Source organism: Chaetura pelagica, unplaced genomic scaffold (assembly GCF_000747805.2).
Source record: "Chaetura pelagica isolate M959 unplaced genomic scaffold, ChaPel_1.0 scaffold132, whole genome shotgun sequence".
NCBI lineage: Eukaryota > Metazoa > Chordata > Aves > Apodiformes > Apodidae > Chaetura > Chaetura pelagica.
The window spans coordinates 2,907,791-2,929,535 of NW_009952709.1; the positions used below are offsets into that span (position 1 = coordinate 2,907,791).

Genomic DNA, 21,745 nt, shown 5'->3' on the forward strand with positions numbered 1-21,745 from the left:
TCTTTCCCTCTGAGAAATAAATGCTGGAGACACAAGCATGCCAATAAATACTTAATGTGACATTTTATGGAGACAGACAGACAGATTATGAGAGAAAGAGAACAAGAAAGAGGAGCAAAGAGGAAACTGAGGGCGAGGTTTTGAAATCCTTGATGAAGTTGCAACATGAGTTTGGCATGGCTCAGACTGACGCCGGGAGATCTTCACAGCTGAAATGCTGCCTTCATGGAAAAGCCCCTCTGACCTTTTCTGAAGAGGCTGGCTTGGAGCAGAGACATGTAGGTAGGCTACCCAATAGTTCCTACTCAGGCAGAGCTCCCAGTCCCTATTTTGTCTGAGTTCTGGTTGTGACATTATGTCCTTTTCCTGGACATTTTTATTTGATGTGTTTGAATTATCACCATGGCAAGCTAGAAGCTGCAGCTGAGATGCAGACTTCGGCATGCACTAGGTGCAGGCTACAGAGGGTCAGCCAGCCTCAGGTAGAAGTTGGTGGTAAACTAAAACTACATCCAGAAGGAAGCAGCAATAATTTACAGCTTGATCAGTCTTCACTTTGCTAAAGTAACTCCCAGGAGCAAAATTAAGTCTGTCCAGAAGTGCAGTTTCTCACCTCGATCAGAGCAAGTTTTTTCAGTGTGGACTTCCAGAAAATAATGAGAAGCCTCTTCTGAGTAGGAGATGGAGAGGTTGGGATGCCAAACACCTCAGCAATGTTAGTTCAAAGCCATAGAGAACATTTGGGTTCAGCTGTTGGGTATTTTTGCAAGAGCTGTTGAGCACTGAATTGGTGGATCCAGAGCTATAGGAACAAGGGCAAGTATGGAAACAGCTCTAACTCCCCTGCCATGGGCACCTGTGCTATCTGGAGTGGGATTTTTTGCTAATGAAGGCAGGTTAATTAAATGAACCTGACCTGTTCAGCCCCCATTTACCTTGTTGGGGTTAGAAAACACCAGCAAGTGCAGCACAGCTCTGAGGGTCTGTTTTGTTGTGGACACCACCTGAGTGCAAGGAATGAAGCTGAAGTGAATAAACAGCCTCATACCATAAGGTCTTTCTTGGCTTTCCATCAGAGAAGGCAGAAACTTCCAAAGAATTTGGGAACCCGGGATTTTGAGTATTAACTGCACCTGTTTGTAAGTGAGAAACGTGCACCGTTCCACAAGGAGCTGATATCAAAAGACCTGTGGGAGGCAAGTAGACAGGGAGGTTATTTCAGGGTCAGGTAAAGACCAAAACAAAAAGAGGTTTGCTTTTTTTTAAATTTTTATTTTATTTTTTATTACAGGAGGATTTTTTTTAAGTAGAGAGTGGGAGATAGATGTTTAAAGAGAGTGGTCAGAAGTCTGTCTAATTCCCAGGAAATCACTTTCCAAGCAAAAATGAAAACTTTCTGTATTCCTTTCGTTTTCCATCAAGAAACCTGAACTGGGAAAAAAAAAATAAAAGAACCGTCTGAACCAGTTAAACATGGAAATACAATGTATTTAAATTTTGAATTCATAAGTGTATCAGGGTAGCCAAAGGGCTTGGGCCAAAGCTGTGTCTGGGGGAGCTCCAGCGAAAGGAATGGAGCTGGAGCCAAGCTGATCCTCGGAGTGATGCCACAGAGGCAGGGCTTTGCTGTCAGCCATCAGGCTGTGAATCTCCATTAATGAATGTTGAGGCCAGCCAACAGCTGTCTATTCTTTGAGTTACTCCTGAGATGGATTTGGCCTGTTTGAATTCAGGTTGCCTCAACTTGAAGGTGGGAATTTCTTTCCGACCGTCACTAAGTCTCCTTCTGACCTCTCTGGTGCTTCTGGGCACCTTGACATCTTGAGACACTTTTATTTTCCCAACACAAAATTGTTTTCTTCTCAAAGTAGATTACCTGTAAAATCCCCAGTGGGTCCATCACTCTTCTTTCTCTCCCCTGGACCATCTTTGTCCTTCTTCACAAAAAGCAAGAGATCCCAACGCTGGGTGTATTGAATGTAGAGCTTCTGCAGAAAAAGAAAAGAAAAAAAGGAGAAGTTTTATGCTGAGTGCTAGAGTGCTAATGACATGCACAGCTACAAACAAGCCACTGGGGCACTGCCCATGGTGCACAAAGCCACCCAGCCTGCCGGCACCGTTTGATGCGTGGCATAAAGGCTCCAACTGTCATCCCAGGCCGGTTTTACAATAGTGCGACTCCGCTTCCTCCGTGATGGTTGCTCCTGATTTAACAGAGCACAATAGGAATGTAGCTGTGGTCTAAAGAAACTGCTCTGAGAGCCTGCCGCGCTTGCAGACAGAATGGCAGCCTTTCTTCAGCTGTCTGGAGGGATATACTTCTCTTCTAAGCTCTCCGAAGCCATTTGGGAAGCCCCTCCAGGCAGCTTACCATAACTTTTCAGCTCTATAGGGCCCTTCCTATGGGTGAAATGCTTCTGAAGTGCCCAGGGCTTTGGGAAGCGATTGTGTTAAGTCTGACCCTTCCTCTGATCTTGTCTCTCCTCTGGCAGGTGTCCACGTCCTGAGCTGCAGGAACAATCCCCTGATTATCCCCGTCATCCATGACCTCAGTCACCCTTTTTATCACACCCAGGCTGTCCTCATTAGCTTCAGCTCCCAGTTTGTGGCCATCTCTGGGGTGGCCCTGCGTTCCTTCCACAACTTCGACCCCATCACCATCAGCAGCTGCCAGCGAGGACAGACCTACAGCCCGGCGGAGCAGAGGTGAGCCTGGCAGCTTCTGCCTTCAGCCTGGCTGGCCCCAGGCCCCCCCCTGTGCTGGGGCTTGTTGGGGGGGGCAGGAGGGGCACAGCAGCTGAACCCTGCTGACCCCTTTGTGTCGCTGGTAAAAAACCGGCAGTGTTCTCATTGATCAGGATGGATGGGACATTTAACCCACATGGGATACCGTTAGTGAATTATTTCCTCTTCCTTTCTCCTCCCTCCTTTATCCTAAGCTTGGAATTGGGGCCAGTTAACTCTCCAGACATTCCCCAGCACAGCACCAGTTTTGCCACTCACACACCGGCTTCAATCTAAACCGCTTTGTGCTGCTGAAGGGCTGCAGGGACCTCCCACGGAAGCGGCATCGCAGAGACAAAGTGATACTTGTTGCCCCAGTGGGGCTGGATCCTGCAAGGTGCTCAGCCCCATGCACTGGGTGCTTGGCCACCAGCATTCATGGTGCTTTTACAGCTGGGTAAGGGCCCTCAGCACCTCTCCGGATCCGGCCCACGTTCTGAAAAGCTCTGTGGGACCCCCCAGGATGAAAGGTTTATGGCTACCGTTTTATTCTTGTTGTTATTACAGACACATCAATAGATCACCACCAACCCCTCTCAGCCTCTGCTTTACAGCATCCCACAGAGATTGTGACCTTTCATGGCCTCTGCTGCGGCAGCTTCATGGATCCTTTCAGCAAGGCAGTGAAAAGAAGAGGGGAGAATTTAGCAAAACTCCTTAAAGAATAATTTTTTTGCCTTCCTTTGTGAATTCAAAGTTGTGAGCAGTCGTCATACCACAGCAGCAGCAGTAGTAAAACAAGTTGCATATCCCAGCAAACCTCTGCTCAGCTTCCTAAACAAGCTGTCAGGTTGTTTTGTTCTTTTTATAATGTTCTGGCTTGTTTTTAGGACCTGCTTTTATTCCAGGAAAGGCGGGAGGATGAGAAGGGAGAGAGGGAAGGAAAAAAGAGTAAAAAATAAGAGCATATCTATAGCTAAATCAATCCAGTCAGTGTGTTCTGACCTAGATTCGAGGAGTCTGATCATTCTGTGCAATAGGTTGTATAAATTCAGAGGCCCAAAGACAGCAGGATCAAGTTTCAGATGAGAAGTCTCGTTGGGGAAGTTTGGCCAAATCCCAGTGCAGGAACGGGACAGAAAAAGAGCAAGAAAGACCCACTGGAAGGAGATGGTGAGAAGCAACAGGGAGCTGGAGAGGGCTGGGATGCAGGACCACATTCCTCCCTCTCAAGTTTTCGGTAGGAATTGAACCATTTGTTCACTTATGAAATTAGAAGTGCTCTGTGTTTAGAAAGTTATTTCCTTAATAAAAAATGCATTCCCCTTAGGCAAAGTTTCAGTGAGCCTCTGCAGCCCAGCAAACTAACCTTTAGAAATCTCTTCAAGAAGAATCACCCACCAGTTGCCTCTGCCTCTTTTTTTTTTCTTTTTCCTTGATTTTTTTTTTTTTTTTTTTGCATTTTGCATTGTTTTGTTTCCATGATGCACTGAACCATCTCAGCCTCTTGCTCTCAAAAACTCGTCTCAGAGCCTCACTCGTTCAAAGGAACGTTTCAGGTCTTGCAGGTTACAACACTGGATTGATCATAAAGTTTCCCATGTCAGTCAAAGAACTGGAAACTCTCTGAAATAAAGGCCTGATCCAAAGGCAATTGAAATCAGTGGCACTTTTTCCATTGATGGAGGAAAATCTCCAATTTGCCTTGTGGTGGGGTCATTTTGGGTGGCCATATATGCTTTCTTTTTTTTTTCTATACAAGAAACTCCAGGCAGTTCAGGTATCCAAGATGAAGGGAAAGTTGTGCATTAAGTTGTGCAGCCAGGAAATAATAGGTGATGTCTTTGTAGTCACCTGCCATTTTTTTTCCTCTATTCCTTTACCCAATCCAGAAAGAACAGAGAAATAAAAAATGCATTCTTAACCAGTTCAGAAGTTAGATGTGGGTTTTCCTGTGCTCACCATCTCCCCATCAGACCCCATTTGAGCACCAGTCCCACAGTGTCCATCCTTCACTTCTCCCCTTTCCACACAGGTTACATTTGTATAATATGTTGAGGGTTTTTAAAATATTTTTTAAAGAAACTTGCCTTACTATATGTAAGCATCAATTTTACTGCTTTCATTTTCCTTAGGTAAACATGGATATTTTTGCCTGCTTTTTGGCTTTTCTTTATAAGAGGTATTATTTCTCTTTCTTCAAGGAGAACTATTTTGGTTGGATAGGATTTACAGCCAGATACAGACACTTCTAGGCAAGGGTGCAGATTTTAAATATGTGAGGGAAAAGAAATATATTGGCCCTTAAAATATAACACAGCTTTTCTTTTGAGGACAAATGGATCATTTCCATGGGTATAGTGAGAACTTAATAACTGAAAATAAAATATGCACTCCCTAATCTTTCTTAAAATATGTATTACAGTTAGTGTTTTAAAAGAGAAAAAGGAACTTGAGTGCAAAAGTCCCATTGAACTTTATAGGCAGTTGTTCTTGGTCATTGTTACTCTTTTGAAAATCCATTCCGTTCTTCTCCAGACATTTATAGAGATCTTGAAAAAAAAAGAAAACAAAAAAACCTAAACAACAACAAAAACAAACAAGAAAAAAAAACAAACAGCCAAAAAACCCAACAACAACAAAATCTAAACCAAGTAAATTCTGCAAAACTCTCTGTACTTTCTAGTTGTATTTTTCCTATTGATGATTTTTCTGCTGACCACAAGGTCCTTTTGTTTTCAGCACAAGATTACCTCACTTCTGGGGATGTGCTGTAAAGATGACACTTTATTTTCACACTGCATCCTTAGACCAGATGTAATGGCCCAGTTCTTCTCTCATGCTCTATAGCTCAAATTATGATACTTTCGGTATCTCCTGTTTAGCCTCATGGATTGGATGGTGAAATTGGGTGTGCAAAAGCAGAGATGTGACCCCACAGTCACTTGAGCAGCAAGAAAGCCTGGTGCCTTGGGGCTGCCATTGACAGCAGGTCCTCAGAAATCAGGTTTTTGTCGTTTTCACCATGTGGGAACCATCAGATGGGCCTCTCTGTCCCTAGCACTTATGAAGTGCTGCTTTCCCTCGGTGGTGTTTCCCTGCCCTGTTCATGACACCTGTCCCCTCCTCATTTCACTGATGGCATTTGCTCCTCTCATGGAAACTGTAGGCAGGAGGTGTGGAATCTCAGGTAGACACCCCAACTCAGCTGTCAGAATTGTGGATTTCAGGAGTTTCCAGCTTTCTAATCCTCCATTAACTTCATGTTCATAATGAAGATAAGCCTCCCCACTTCTGGAGCAGGCTCTGACTGCTTGAGGCCCTCCAGTGCTTGTTCCTCAAGTTGTGCAGCTCCCTGTGCTTTTTAATTAGTGTAGTAAAAAGGTTTTCCTTTCTTTTGTTTGGTTAAATCTTGGAACAAACATATTCTGACTGCTAAACTGCTTCTGTGGGGAAGATCTGAGATTTACCTTCCTCCATAAGTGTGCACATCTGGGTGCTGGGCAACTGGGGGGCACCAGCCCTGTGGACCAAGCCCCACTTCTGGCCAACACACCATTGCTTGCCCTCTCCTCAGCCTCCATGGAGGGCTTTCCTCTGAACTTTACCCTTTCCTGCCCCAAATGAGTCTCAGGGAGATGCAGCCAACTCCAGCTCTTCTCTTTGTCTTGTTCTTTCCTGCTGTCAGCTTCCCCAAAAAGAAATTATGAAGATAAATCTTCAGCTGTGGAACAAATGCAACCGCCCTTTATAACTCTTATTTTTTTTCCCTTTTATAAGGAAGGGAGTAAAAAAGGTTTCCTTGTCTCTTTTTTTTTGTGTGTGTGATTTAATGCAGCTTTCTCTTTCCCGATCCGGCTGCCTTTCCCCTGCCCTGCCTTCTGTCATTAAGCACAATCTCTGTCAGCTCACTTCTGGTGAAATTAATGAATTTCTCACAGAACTGTTAATCATAGAAGCTTTGGTCCTTGACATGTGTTATAATTCAGTGGGTTTTTAACCTTCGCCCCATTTTGGTAATTGGCAAACGGCATCATTTGGCTTTTATTAAAGTGGAAGGCGATGCGGGTTCTTTGTTTGCTGGGACAGACTGGGGCAGGGAGACCTGCAGGGCTGCTGCTGCCCAGGCCTGTGACCAGCTTCCAGGCTGGCAGGGTGCTGGGGTCTTGGGAGCTCTATCTGTTCAATATGGACCCCCCCAGGGCAGGAACTTCTTATGCAATGGGCTGCAGGGAGGCTGAAGGCAGAGCTGGTCCCAGGGAGAGCGTTACCCTGCCGGCAGTAGGGACAGTGGTGGGGACGTGCTGGTTCCAGTCCTTCCCCCACAGCTTACCTGGATCAAGTGTTTTGTGCAGCTCTCTGGGTTTATCCTCATTCCTGACTCTATCGATTTTATTTATGGCTTTGTTGTTATTGTTATCAGGGCCAGGCCCAACCATATGGCACTGAGACCACTGAAAGGACCATAGGTGGTGCTACTCTTTTGGTCACTCTCCTGGACCAGATTTGAAGGCAAACACCTGAAAGGGAAGGGCTTGATCATTCTTCCAGGGGCACAGTCAGCACATGTTCACTAGTCCCCATTGAGCCCCAAGAGAAATTGGGTAGATATTCTTAGAGATTTTGTGTTAGTTCATGGAGACCAATGTGTTTCAGCTGAAGATAAATTCATTGCCACCTTCGCAGTTCATACCTTTTAATTTTAAGACAAGAACTGTGGCTAGCAGCCTTTGCTTTTCAATATGGTTCATATATGCTTGGATTAGAGAGACAAAACCTGTTGCCTTTAGGCAACAATCTCTATAATGGAGATGAACGTACAATAGAGATAAATCTGTTAGAAACACCCTCAGAATGTTCCCTCTGTGTGAGCTGTGTGTCTGGTGGCATAGAAGAAAACCAAAACATGCCTCAGATCTGCAGGTCAGGCCGGTCTGAACTGTGGAAAAGGAAGTTTATCCAGTGTGCAATAGATAATGTTATGGTTCTTCCCATAATGAGAGCATACTGTGACCTTTGATGCCCACCTATGCATATATGTGTGTGTCTGTGTGTATTTGTCAGAGCTACCACAAAGGCAACTAATAATTAGGGCACTATGTTGAGTTCTTGGAAAAGTGCTTGACCCCAGGGTGAGGAAAAAAGTTTGGCTGCTGTAAGCTTTTCAAAAGAGGAAGTCCTGGATTGTTTTTGTGTGAGGAAGGAAGATTTCCACTTAATTGTTATAATTCTCTATAAACATATTAAAATACAAATGTTTCTAGGATTGTGTCACTAAGACCTCAATTTAGCAAAGCCTTTAGCTATTTGCTTATATCCCCCTGTAGTCAAATCTATCAGTGGGACTTAGCCGTGCTTTTGAAGTTAAGCACATATTTAAGTGCCTTGCTGAATTAGGGCCAATATTGGCACAGAGAAATAAAGATTTAGAGGCTAATGACTGAGCTCATTTAGATTAGGGATGGGCAGAATGGATTTGAATAAGGAGCTGGCTCGGGACTTCAGCCTACATGTGAAGCTAACTAAGTTCAGGGCTTTTTACACCATTGAAGCAGGCTGCCTTGGTCTACATTTTTAACATGCTGCTGACAGTGGAAAGTGTGCAAGAAATCCACTTCTCCTTGCACTCAGCTTGGTGTGAAAATGCTGCTGCAGGAAATCATCCACCACCCGAACAAGAACAGGAACGGGTGGTTCCTGAGGGTGGACTTAGTAAAATAAACACTGTCAGGGAATATCCCAGACACTGACACTTGTTCAATACATATGTACTAGTACATCATTAGAATTGTCCTTGGGTCCCTCCCATCATCCAGGCCAGCTCATCCTCTGGCAAGCAATTCCCAGGTACATTTGGGGATCTAGGGAAGAACAGGGCTGATTTTAATGGGTTTTGATTAAGCCACCCAGTTTTGATTGCAAGAAAATGGGATAAGCTGTCCTGTGCCAGGATTTGTTTCTTGGATACTCTATATTGTTTCTTTTCCCAAGGAATGCACAGTTTCTGGAGCATGTGATGATTAACCACTGCTAAATGGCAGTACCCATGCAAGAGCTTCTGTAACCCACAATTCTGTAATATGGATGTGATGGGTTCTTTGTCTAAACTTCCTACTTGGATATATTAATTTCTTCTTTTTAATTCTGCATTTGCAGAACCCAATTCAGGATCGTGACTTCAAAATTCATTGGGATTTACAGCTGACAGTAGCTGATACCAAATTGGAACCAGTAGCTAGAGAACCAGAAATATTTAAATTGGAAACATTTGGTGGCAGTGGTTGTTTTTTTACAAAAAGTGAATGGTTGTATTGTTTGTCACTGAAGTCATTCATATAGAGTTACAGACAGAGAGAGCTGCCCAGATGATCTGCTAACCAAGGCATAATCTGGAGCCTGGAGGGGGTGGCTAAAAATGTTCCCTGGCCATTTAAGAAGACCACAAGGGGACTTGTAAACAGAGAGAAGAACATCACAATAAGTGTTTCTTAATGCCTTTGTCTGTGGAGTTTCAGTTCTGTAGGACTTTTAAGCCTGTTCTTGCTCATCTGGTGTCCTGATATGAACTCAAGAAACCAGATTTTTCTTTTTTTCCTTTACATTGGTGGAAATGAAAAGTGATGTCACTCACTGAAGTGATGTTCCTCCGCATTTCCCTTGTGCAAATTGTAAAGGTTTTCTTAGGCTCTACCTTCCCTCTGAAGCCATTCAAGGCTGAATTCAGTGCTAAATCAATGTGTAGCACTTATTCATATAATATATTAAATGGAATAGGTCTGCTATAGTTTTATTTTTCCCACTTAAGTGCAAAAAGGTTTTCAGATTTTGCAGTTTTGCAATGGGCAAGCAAGGCTTTCACTCTGTACTTCTGAGAATAGCTTGGCAGTAATGCTGCTTTTTTTTTCCTCAGTGAGCCAACTTCCTCATCTCTGGAGTCCTTGCATGGGAGGAACTCAGATTGCAGCCCCTGGAGAATGGAGGGGAGCAGGGTGGTGGTCAGCCTTCATGGGGAGATGTAACTGGGACACGTAGGGAGGGTTTGACATGATGTCATTCATCATTTACATTCTCACTTGCCATCCATGTTCTAGTATTCTTGCTAACATTAATTGGTGACTCAGCCAGCAGTGCTGTGAGGTCAGCACTAAGGTCAGCAGTGAGGTCAGCAGTGAGGCCAGCAGTGAGGTATTGCTGCACTTGGGAAGCCACAGTGTGTGGGGATGCCTAGGAGCTGCTGCTGGAACAGAGCAAGGTCTTTAGTTCACTCTCCTGGTGGATTTGTGTTGGACATTTACAGGACAATTGCTCAAGGCTTTTTTCCTCGCCTCCTTTCTCAGCAGGGAACACCACCTGGGCACTAGGATGTACTGTCTGCTTGTTCTTCCACCACCTCGTCCACAGTCTTATTGATCGGTGCAAAGTGAAATCAATGGCAGTTTAAATTTTATGTCAGGCTGTGAGTCACAGTGACTGGAAAACATGCATGAAACCTTTGGTATCGGAGGGGGTTGATCCTGCTGACGGCTGGACCACTTGGTGCAGGTCAGCTCTGGCAGAGGATCATCTGTTCTGCTTACATAATGAGCATCACAACCGTAGTGCTGATAGACAGGGTGCTGTTTGTTGCATCCAAGGGTATTGAGTTGGCCATCAGAGGTGGAATTCTCCTTCCTCAGTCGTGTCAGCTGCAATACTTTGAACACGATGAGGAAATAAGATCTTTCTGAATGTAGAAACTGTTGATGGCTCATTGCACTCCAGGGAAGGACTGCCACTGAACAAGCAACTTTAAATTACAAGCAGTGGGCATTTCCCATATAGCACTAGTCTGGGGCAGAGAAATGAGTTGTGGAGGGACATAATGCTGTCGTTTAATCTGATCTAGAGCTCAGTGGAGACATGTGCAGATGTGCTCCTCGATCAGTAACATGAGGATAACAATACCAGCCCAAGTGTCTCACAAGGGTGTAATGAAAATTAATTAGATAATGTCTGCACAGTGCTTTCAACACAGCAAAACACCATGTACATGCTAAGTCCTGTGCTCACTTAGGTGGATGGGGTTTTGGTGGCTGTTAATCCATTTTCTAGGAGATATGAGTATCTTGCTTGTCATCCATTTGAAAATGCATGTATTAATGCATTGCTTTCCCTTCTTTCAATAACTTTCTGTGTTTCAGGTTCTTCCCTACCCACACAGATGGTGAAATAAGTCAGTTTTCCCTCCTCAGAATTCATTTAACTGTATTTAACTTCAATTCAGTTTAATTCAGGAGAAGTGCATCACCTTGTAGGAAACCTTAACCCCAGAATTTTTGTCTCTAATCCACAAAACATCTTTGGAAATGCTTTAAGATCCTCAGCATTTTCATTATCCTTTAGTTTTGGGACTGCCCCATCCTCACATTTGAACATGTCCTGTAATGTTTGACTCTGGTCATCAGAGATGGTGAAAGATTCTGTGTCAACCAGGCATCTTTTATGTACACAAAAATAAAACAAACCCCTCTCTTTACAAGTTGTGCTAAATGTTACAAGAACTCACTGAAGGGAGAGCAGAGTGTTGCCATCCAAGGGAAACATTTTATGGATGGCAGGATAGCAACTGGAGATATCTGAAATGACAGGAGGCTGCTGAGGTTGATAAGAGCTTATCAACACAGTGACACAGCTGATGTTTGGTGTTCCTCATGAAGTGGAGTAAAATTAATGTGTTGATTTCAATCGAGTTTCTCCCAGATAAGAGTGTCTATCACAGCAACCCCTCCTCACACATACACACTTATCACCAGCAATATCGGGCACTCCCAAATTCAGCAGAGATTTAAAATTGGATGGGGGTGAGGACTGCTCTTGGAGGGAGAGCGCTCTCCTGGGATGGATGGATGCATGTTCATGCAGGAGTAGGAAGGGCCACAGGGCAGTTTCTTGTGTTATTTCTTTATGAATATTGCAGAACAGCAAGTAATTTTGCAGATTTGTCAAGCCCTTCCCTTTTGTCACAAGACCTGTAATTTGCTCTCATTGCTATCACTGTTGTCACTGGCCTTCAGAAGACAAACTAGATGTGTGCTCACTGGTGGGAAGCCCTTCTTTGAGTCGGGTTTGCTGTGCAGTCTGTGTGCCTGCCAAGCGATGAGCTTGTCAGTCAGATACGCTTGCTCTTGTGGAATGAATTGAATTGAATAAAAAGACCACTTCTTGTCTCCCACCCAGCTGTGTCCACTACTCCTGCGAAGCCACTGACTGCCAAAAGCTGGAGATCAAGAACGCTCAGCTGGACTGCACCTCTGGTGGCTGGTTCAACGGTGCCCAGTGCAACGTGAGCTGCAGGACAGGCTACGTCCTGCAAGTCCAGCGGGACGATGACCTCAGCAAGAGCCAGGTTTGTTCTGCTGCTTTTGTGTGACCCACAAGAGAGGGACAAGCAAAGATGCAGGGAAATTGCAAAATAGCCCAGTCTAAAAGCCAAAATCTCAGCTCAGCCTCAGGACAAGGCCTTATTCAAATGATTCTCACCAGAATAGGAGCCGCCTGGAGCTGTAGGAAGAGGTACCGACAGTGAGCAAAGTTCAGATGTTTGCCAAATTTAAAAATATTCAACCAAATGATTTAAGTAGGTGTTCAGAGCTTCTCTAGTCTCACTAGTTTTGCTCAGCCAAATAGTGTTTCTTGGTTAGATTTTTTTGGTGGTATAGTGTTTGTTTTTTTGCACAACCAGTTTCTGGGCAAAAAATTACATTTTTATTCCTTGAGTTGAGGCTGACAATGGCCTAACTCCTTTGTAGTTTTTCAGTCCATCTGCTCCCAACCACACCCTGACACTTCCAAACAAAGCACACAAAACCTACCCTAGTGGGCCAAGGAGTCCTCCCCATCTCTAAGCCATACATTAATAATCCAGTCCTGCAAAAGCAGATTGTCTTGATGCAGTGTGGGGGGTATTGAGGAAAACTGTCAGTTTCATAGAATCATAGAATGGTTTGGGTTGGAAGGGACTCCAATGATATCTAGATCCGACCCCCAGCATGAGCAGGGACACCTCCCACCAGACCAGGTTGCTCCAAACCCCATCCAACCTGCCCTTGAACATTTCCAGGGATGGGGCAGCCACAGCTTCCCTGGGCAGCCTGTTCCACTGCCTCACCACCCTCACAGTGAAGAAATTCTTCTTAATGTCTAACTGAAATCTACTCTCTTCCAGTTTAAAGCATCCTGTCACTACCTGTCCTTGCAAAAATTCCCTCCCCAGCTTCCCTGTAGCTCCTTCAGGCACTGGAAGATGCTCTAACATCTCCTTGGAGTCTTCTATTTTCCAGGCTGAACAACCCCTACTCTCTCATCTTGTCTCCATAAAAGAGGTGCTCCAGCCTGTGCCCTCCTCTGGACTCACTCTAAGAGCTCCATGCTTCTTTAAACTTTAAAATAATGCAGGTCCTTTGCGCTGGGGCAGTTGGACATGGCCCAGCCTCACCATGCCCTTGGGAGCAGGGTGCATGAGATACATGGGTGCAGGGCAGGCACCCCAGTTTGTGTTCACATCTCTAAGGTTGCTGGATCACTTGACTGTGACATGGGGTTGGTTTCCCCCATACCCTTCTCCTGTGTTGTGGGGGCAACACATGCAAGTGGGGCCAGGAAGGGCTGGGGGCAGGAGAGTGCCCTCACAGCCTGTCTGTATTTGTGCAATATTGTGTTCTTCAGCAGCTCACAGAGGGGGGAGACCGAGTGGAGGGGAATGAGTCAGCCCTTTCAACTCAATTACAAAACAAATACAGGACCCCGCGAGCTGGGCCTCTTCCATCCTAATTGGCATCAGCACCAGAACCCCAGCTCCAGCTGAGCATTTTTACAGAGCAGAAAAAAAGTTCTCAAATGAGCCTGAATGGCTGAACCAGGAAATAGTTGGAAGGGATCTGTACATTGAGAACACAGGAATCCCAAACCAAATAAAACAGCCTAAACATGTTTCACCAGTGCTGTGTTATTTAAACTCAAGAAGTACCTTTTTGGGAGGCTCAGCCAACTGTATATGGTTTTGCTCTGAGAAGTTTGGTTTCAGAGCCTTGATCAGACTCACATGACAGGAGTGGAGGATTTTAACACCCCTTGCTAACGTGATTCACTGCCTATTACAACATACTTCCTCTCACCCTGGTCTACTATTGCACTTCATCCTCTTTTTTCCACTGATAAAAGCCCTGAGGCCAATGGTTTTGTTTTACTCAGTGCTGTGCAGTCACTGTTCAAACCAGGGAAGGAGTGGAGCATCTTAAAGATACCCATGTTCAACTAGGCACATTAAACACGTGCCTTAAAGTTAATTCATATGCTTTGGAGATCTGTTGAAAGGGGACAGAAAGTTTCTTTCACTGTTGCCTTGTTTTATTTCTTTGTGTCAAAAGCTTCAAGCCAGAACTTGTGGAACATGTAGGCAAGAAATGAATTATCCGAGAAAGTCCGGAATCTGTGGTTTGGATTCCTCATGTTGTGTCGTACTAAATTGCATTGTGCTCCTTCCATAATTGCTTCCCAACTTCAGCTCCTCTTCTGATCACAAGCATTTGGAGATGAGATAGGGCATGTGGGTTGTTATCTATGGTCAGAGAAGGTTTCTGCCATGATTGAGGAACCTTGCTCAGAGCTGTTGCTTGTTTCACTGTTGTCACTAAGTTGGGTTTCTTTTTTGTTTGTTTAACCAATTTGAGGGTCTAGAACTACTTTTGTTTCTCATTTAACTCTCAGTGTGGGGAACTGCATGAGGAAGAGGAGAAAGGAAAGTAGCTTTGCACATGCTGCTGTTTCACACTCTTGGGTAGGAAGGAGCCTGGGGTGAGGTGCCTCGTCTCAAAGAGCAGACCGAACATCGGTGGCCCGTGACTACTGCATCCTGATTGGCAGAGCCAAGGAAGCACCCTGATTGAGCATCTGAACCACATTTGTCTTCCGTATTTCACTGAAAGGCAGGAAAAACAGGGGTGAACAGAGAACTAAAAGCAAAATTTTCAAAAGCACCTCAGAGATGTAGGGGCCACAAGTCACATTTCAAATCAGCCTCTTGCATCTAAGGGGTCTTTGAAAATCATCTAAACAGTTTCTGCACTTTCTGGCTTCTGTATTTTCTGAACCCACCATTTTAATCAGTCATAAGGAAAAAAAAATAATCATTCAACTTTGCTCTCTGAGAAGCTCCCATTCCCAAATTCTGTTAAAACCCCATAAAATCACCAAACCCTAAAAACAATCATCACTGGGTGCAGTAGAAACTGTTTACTGTTTTAAAATTAAAGAAAAAAAATAAAATAAAAAATAAAGCAAACCAAAACAGCTGAGCTGTTTACAGAATCTTGAGCTACCTCTCATCCTCATTTAGGGACTTCAGCAACTACAACAAAAAATACTTTGCATTTTGATGGAGCAAAAATACTTCATGTATCTTTCTCACAAAGAAGATCTCGGGATGTTTTCATTTTCCATCAATTTCTTCCCACCCCCCTGACAGCTGAATTGCTCCTTCTTCTCCTGTCTCCCTTTCCTCCCTTTGTTTTTCCCTGTTTTTCTCCCCCTTGTCCTTTGCTGAAGCCCTGCTCATTCAGTTGCTTGTTGTCATCTCTCCTTGAAGCTACCACCACTGCTGCTCTGGTCAAGAGGTGTTATTTAAAACCCAGCAGCTCCCTAACGTTGTGCAAAGGCATCATCAATCATGCCAGGAAAAGAAAGCGCAGCTCATGTGGGTTCAATTAGAGGCACAGTAGTGGGCAGAAGTGGAAGAATACTTAGAGGGGAGGGCACAGCTGTTCATTTTTAAGGAGAGGAAACTTCACACGTGAAGCATCGCTTGAAGAAGGAGCCGACTGGGATCTTGGGCGGCAGGAAGGAGACATGAATTCTCCCAGGCTGTTAAAAGTCCCAAGAAACAAATCTTTCTGGCACCAGATTTGTTTAACTTTGCATCCTCTTCACTGTACTGCACACTGTATCTTTGGAGGCCCTTTTTGTTCCCCCTCTTTTCTCCTCCTTGCCAGCCCTCCCTCCTTGCCTAAGCTTCTTCTGGAAGGCAGGACATGAAGGGAAGCGGTCACTGTGATGCCAGTCAAAGCAGCACAAAATGCCCAAAGTGACAGCTAATAAACCAGATGAGAAAGCCAAGTGCTTCCTATGTGCTGCTGTGAGCTGGGTGACCTTGTCAGCTCAGACAGGCGAAACAGGCACATGCTTGCTCAGGCTTCAGGTGGGAGATGCAGATGCTACCACAAAGACCCAGCACCAGATCCAAAGGCTCAGGCTGTCAACTGGAAACACCCCCAGGCCAGGCTTCTGCTCAGCAACCCAGGGTCCTGCCCTGCAAATGATCCTACCTTCAAGTGGGACATTGCAAGGGAGAGAAGTTGAAAGCTGGTGGGTGCCATCTGCAATCATTTCCATGTTAGGGTTGTCCTCTGTGCTTTCAATCAAAGCCACTAGTCTTTGTCTCCATTGCGGGAAATGTTCTCTGTTATGTTCTGCTAGAGAAATGCATGTGCTCCTATTGCTCAAAGTGATGACATGATAGACATTCTCTAAAATGTGCCATTATTATGTCTGACCTTGAAAACCTCAGCTTCCATCATACAGAGTGTGGAACAAATTACTGGAAAAAGTTGAGAAGCCAGGCTTTTACCCACATGGGCACAGCTCCTCTGTGTGGGAACGGCCTTGCCAGTGTAGAGTCTGGAAGAAGGTGACTCTTCCAGATTTGCTTAGTGTTTTGTTGGGAAATCACCATGGAGAAAATCCCAGAGATGAGAATGTGGAGAGACTTGGGTGTTCTTTTTTTCACTTTAAAGTCTAGAAAAGGGGCAGAAATAAAGTGCAGTGGGACCAGAGCTCTGGTGAGGGATTTCTTCCAGGAAGGAGAGACCCCAGCTCATTGTGTTTCCAGCAGGCTGTAGTGCCCTGCAGCTTTCTGCTAACAAAGACCATGACTGCAGCTGAAGTGTTCTCAAGTGTTAGCTTGGGCAAAATGTTCTGGCCCATTTTCTGTAAAGATGACTGTCATGCATAGATATTGCTTCTGTTTAAACTTTTGTGTTATATTCCAGGCTCTGAATTTGCCTTAATTATTTGCTGTTCTTGTAAGGGTACATCCAATGTGCAACCCTGGCATTAGAAAAAATCCCTTGTCCACCACATTTTGTCTTAGCAGCCAGTAACAGCTAGTAGGAGCAACTGTTTATTCATAAAGTGTTAGTCCTTAAACTGTTTATTCCTGAATTCTTGGAGTTGAATCTCCTATCACTGTTAGAGCTTCCTCGTGCTCAACATGAATTCAGCATCCAGGAAGAGAAGGTACAAGACTCATGTCTTTTCCATAATGTTTGGGTAGCCCCTGACATCAACAGCTTGGTTTTAACCTTCTGCAGCTGAGGTGCCCAGCAGCCACTGTGCCGGGATGTTATTTGATGATAGCATATGCTGAGAGAAATGGAGACTTTGCTGAAGGCTGGAACAGTCCACCCTAGGGTGGAAATGTGATGGTGCTGCTATGTGTATGCATGATGAAGACATAGAAATATTCAGGACCATCCCTTCTCCTGTGGCCATCACACTGCAACTTCCTGGAAGTACAAGCATCTTCAAGTCATCAGCTTTCTATTGAGTATATTTACCTTTTAATGGTACAGATATTCTGATCAGCAACAAAGGCAGAATGAATAGCCACTGGGGAGCAAAATGGTTAGGAATGAGAACAGAATGTCACTTCACCTGAGCACTCCAAGAATCCCAGAATGTGCTACTCTAAATGTGTAGCAAAGGTATTTTTTTCCATCAGCAGTGCTCCCTGTTTAAATAAACTCCACGGTCTAGAAAAGGGGTTTTGTGCCCACTTGGGAAGTGTCCAGTTTCTCAGCTCTGGGACTGCTTTTTCCATTCTGAATGCAACCATATATCAAAGGGAGACAGGTCTGAACTTCTGTTGAAACCATTAGGGTGTTTTTGCAAAAAGGGAATCCAGGTCCCTTTGATGTGTGCTAGAAAAATTCCCCTTCCTTTTATAAACCCAGATCAATGGTCGGCAGTGCAGATCTCCTGTGAGCGTACCAGCCCTGAATAAAATATTCCCTGGAGGCAGGGGAGTGTTGCTGTACAGCTTGGTCAGATTCCTCACTGGGAGCTTCCCCTTCTTGTGTTTGGATTTCTCATATTTCTTTTTCTTCCATCCCTCTTTTTATTCTGGTATGGAGGGAAGAGTCCTGCTTTCAGATTCTTCACTTCTAGTTTTTAATAATTATCTTTTTTTTTTAATTAGAAAATGGATATGTTGTTTATTCTGTTCTCTTTGCCAATATCTGACTGTCCTTTGGTCACCCAGAGCATTCTTCATCTTAGCTTTGGACTGGTGGCTCCTTTACCTCTTCCCCCCTACTTTTCTCTCTCCATAGCACTTCAGGATTTCAATCTCCTATATTGTTTGGGTTATTCCTCAAACCCATACAAGTGTAGCTTCTGTGTAGCTATGACAGAGGAGTGACATTAGGGAACCAGAGCACAGGCATGGACTGTATTTGATCTCTCAAGTGCCAGGTGAACATATGGGCAGGATTCTCTTAACTCTGTCCCTTGCAGACTTCTCTAGGAAAAACTCTATCCTCAGTGCCAGAGCAGCAGGACCCTGATACCATTTGGAGCCTTGGGGCAATCTGACAGTAGAAACCACCACAGCAGCTGTCAGTATGTGAACATGATGTTGACATGTCCCAGGCCACCTCCGTTGGTACCTCAGTCCAATGGTCACTGACACCTCATGGGAGAGCCTTGGATGGAAGTCCCACATGGGTTCATATTAGGTTGACTTTTGCTTCAAACTCAAGAATGATTTTGACTATTCAGAAGTACCTGGGGATCCCATCAAAGTGGCTGTGTCACTGTAAGGGTGACAGGGATCTGGGATAGCTGTCAGCTCCAAATAGTTCCTTTCTGATCCCAGGACAGAGCAGCAGGTTTCCAGCTTGTCTCAGGGGGTGACAGAGACAAGAGTTCAGATTATTTGTTGTGCTTCACTCTTTATACTGCAGTACTTTGGTGCCTCACCCAGACGTGACAAATACATCCTGGCTCTCTGACACTGTTTCTTCTGGGGCTTTGGTGATTTTAACAGCTGCTGACCAAGTTATAGTTGTAGTGGCTGGGCCTGGTGCTGCTTAACTTGTGAGCCTAAGTAATGGCTATTATTAGGCTTGAAATGGTTTTGATCTCTCCCTTGCTGGCTGTGGTGGCTGTAGGCATGTGTCTTTTTCCAGACGGAGTCCAGCATCACCATGACCTGCACAGATGGGAAGTGGAACAAGCAGGTGACCTGTGAGCCCGTGGACTGTGGTGTCCCAGACCAGTACCATGTCTACCCAGCCACCTTCAACTGCAGTGAGGGCACCACCTTTGGCAAGAAGTGCTCCTTCACGTGCCGACCTCCTGCTCTTCTGAAAGGTATGGGAGGGGGGCTGTGCAGTGACCTGGGGATAGCTGCACAGCTAACAGGCTGCTCCTAGTCATGTGTGTTACTGTTGCTGTTGTTTTAGAATTATTCATGATATTTTAAGTATGAAGAATTATGAGACTCTATGGGAAGGTTTATTTCTATTAGAAGTTAAGTTCCTTTGCATCTCTCTATTACCTTCCTTTGACCTTTCCTTGATCACGGCTGGCCAGGCAGTAATGACAGTGAATATTGCTTCCATACAACCAAAACATGGAAAAAGTCATGGGGATAAATCAAATTAAACTCTCTCATCTTTCCCAGACCTTCTGTTTTCTGTGTCTCTCTCCCTTCTATGCCTCCTCTATGTATTTGGAAAGGCAGAAGAAAACTGAGAAGTCCCATGTCCCAGTGGCACAGTTCCCCACAGCCATTTTTCTTAATCTACCCATCATGTCTCTCCTTTTCCATACTCATTTTGCTCTACTTCTGACTTTTCTCTCCTCTTCTTGTTTGGGGCTCCCTACAATTTCTTGTTCTTAAAAGTAACACACTCTCCACCATCCTCTTCCCTGCTGCTTTTCTGTTGACATTCTCATAATCATCTCAGCACCATTAACTCTTCTTGTCACTGGCACATTACCCTTTTTGATCTGGTCCTCAGAAAGCAAGAAAAGAGATCATTGTTAATTTGAAGGAACATTATAGTCAAATTAACTTGTCATGTTGCAGTGGACTGGTCTTCACCACTGTTGTGAACTCGGGTACAAATAGTCTATAAGCTTTAGTGTACATATGGTATCACCTTTTCTGCTAGGATTCCATGCAAATCCCAGAAGAGGCATGGAAAGTATTCTTCATTTCAGTGAGACGATATGTTGATTTCTTTATATGTAACTAAATGACTTCATTCTTTTAACTCTGACTGAAGAGGGTAACCCCAAGCATCCAACACACAGTGACAGTTAAGACTACTCAAAGGGGATATTTATTTCAAAGGTTTTCCTTTCTCTGTTCATACACTCAGAGGATCATCTTAAACAAGATGTGGTTTTTTCATTAAAAATGCCTGGAACGTTTTGGAGGAGGCAGTGAAAATAATGATATTTATCATGACCAACAATAGCTTTGGCTGATGAGTGCAGTGGGAGCAGCTGGAGGGATAATACCCAACCCCCAGGTCAGGGGGTGCAGCTGTATTGTGTAGCATCACTTCACTTCTGTCCAGAAACCCTGAGCTGTGAGGGAAAGGCACAATTTGGTGTACAGCCATCGGTGATGACTAATAGATGTTGCCACGAAGCTTCTGGAGAATGGTGTTGGAATGACTCATGCCTAATTCAATCACTGACGTCATGACAGCCACTGTTGGTAATGTCACAGCTTATCACTTTGCAGTGGCAAGTATGATATCACCAGGGCTGCTCTGCAGAGCTGCTGCATGAGTCAGAGCAGAGGAGCATGCGGGTGCTCTAGAAAAGAGCTCCCTTCTGCACAAAATACCTCTGCAATCATCTGCAGTCGAGAAGGGGAGAGACAAAGCCAGGGCTGATTTAATGCGGCTTCTCTTATCTTTGTGGATAGGGCAGGAGGGCTCCTCCACATACCTTCCTGAGCCCTCCAGAGCCTTTTGTTTTCTTCTTTGAATTCCAGCCTCATGCCCTGGATCTCTTCCTTCCCTCTCAGAGAGATGGCAGTGCTCTGGGGTTAGCAGTTTGTCAGTGTTATTTTGGATAACTCCGAGGTTGGCTTACTGTTGAAAATATGCCTTGTGGCTTGAGAAGAGTTCCTGCAGCAATGCTCAGGGATTTCAATGGAGTATTAGGGATTTTTGAAGGGTTAGTGGCTCATAGCTGTGCTTTGTTTCTTAGGAAAAGCTTATTCCTTTTCAACATACAGTATAAAATAACAAAGAATGTAAAATACACTGAGACTAGGCTACTTTTAGCTTAACATTCTGAAGTCAAGTAGGTCATAGCAGAGGCAAATAGATCTATTGTACCTTTTACCTTTGAGGTTCTGGCCAAGAAAGCTTCCTAAGGAAAATGAGTCTCTAATGAGTATTATGAATCGCATTTATCATAGTAGTCCCCAAGGACCAAGAGTCCCCAGCTGAGGATGGCTCCTCATTGTGTTGGAGTAGTGACTCTGATACTAACAGATGCTGCTCCAAAAGGCTCAAAATTGAAATAAAAAGGAAAGATTCAGGAAAGAGATAAAACACAGAAGAAGAATGAAGAATGGAATGGCACCAAATGCTGTGTTAATGCCATTCCTTTGGAGAGGAGGGGTTGATGTATGAAGCAAACTGCCTTTCAGAGAAGAACAAAATAAGGAAGAGAAATACAAAAGATTACACAGGCCCGGCAGTTTCTCCTATGTTATAGCATTTCCTGAAATAAGCATTGTCTGCCTGTCATCTGGAAACAGAGTCCTTAATGATTTAATAATACCATCACCTAGAAAGAGAAAATGCATAGGACATACACAGTTGAATTTGTCAAACCAGCGGAGGTGCCTTTTGATGTATTATGGCTGTAAAGACATTAAAAAAGAAAATAATAAAAA

General features: G+C 44.4%; 1 protein-coding gene across 1 annotated transcript in view; it reads left to right on the plus strand.

The window, feature by feature from the left end:
• Positions 1–21,745, plus strand: part of PAPPA (pregnancy-associated plasma protein A, pappalysin 1) — a 182,973-nt gene that overhangs the window by 129,049 nt on the left and 32,179 nt on the right. The window contains exons 13-15 of the mRNA XM_009994319.1: positions 2,493–2,706; positions 11,941–12,109; positions 19,005–19,188. Of these exons, the coding sequence (XP_009992621.1) occupies positions 2,493–2,706; positions 11,941–12,109; positions 19,005–19,188 (567 nt within the window). The remainder of the gene's footprint in view (positions 1–2,492; positions 2,707–11,940; positions 12,110–19,004; positions 19,189–21,745) is intronic.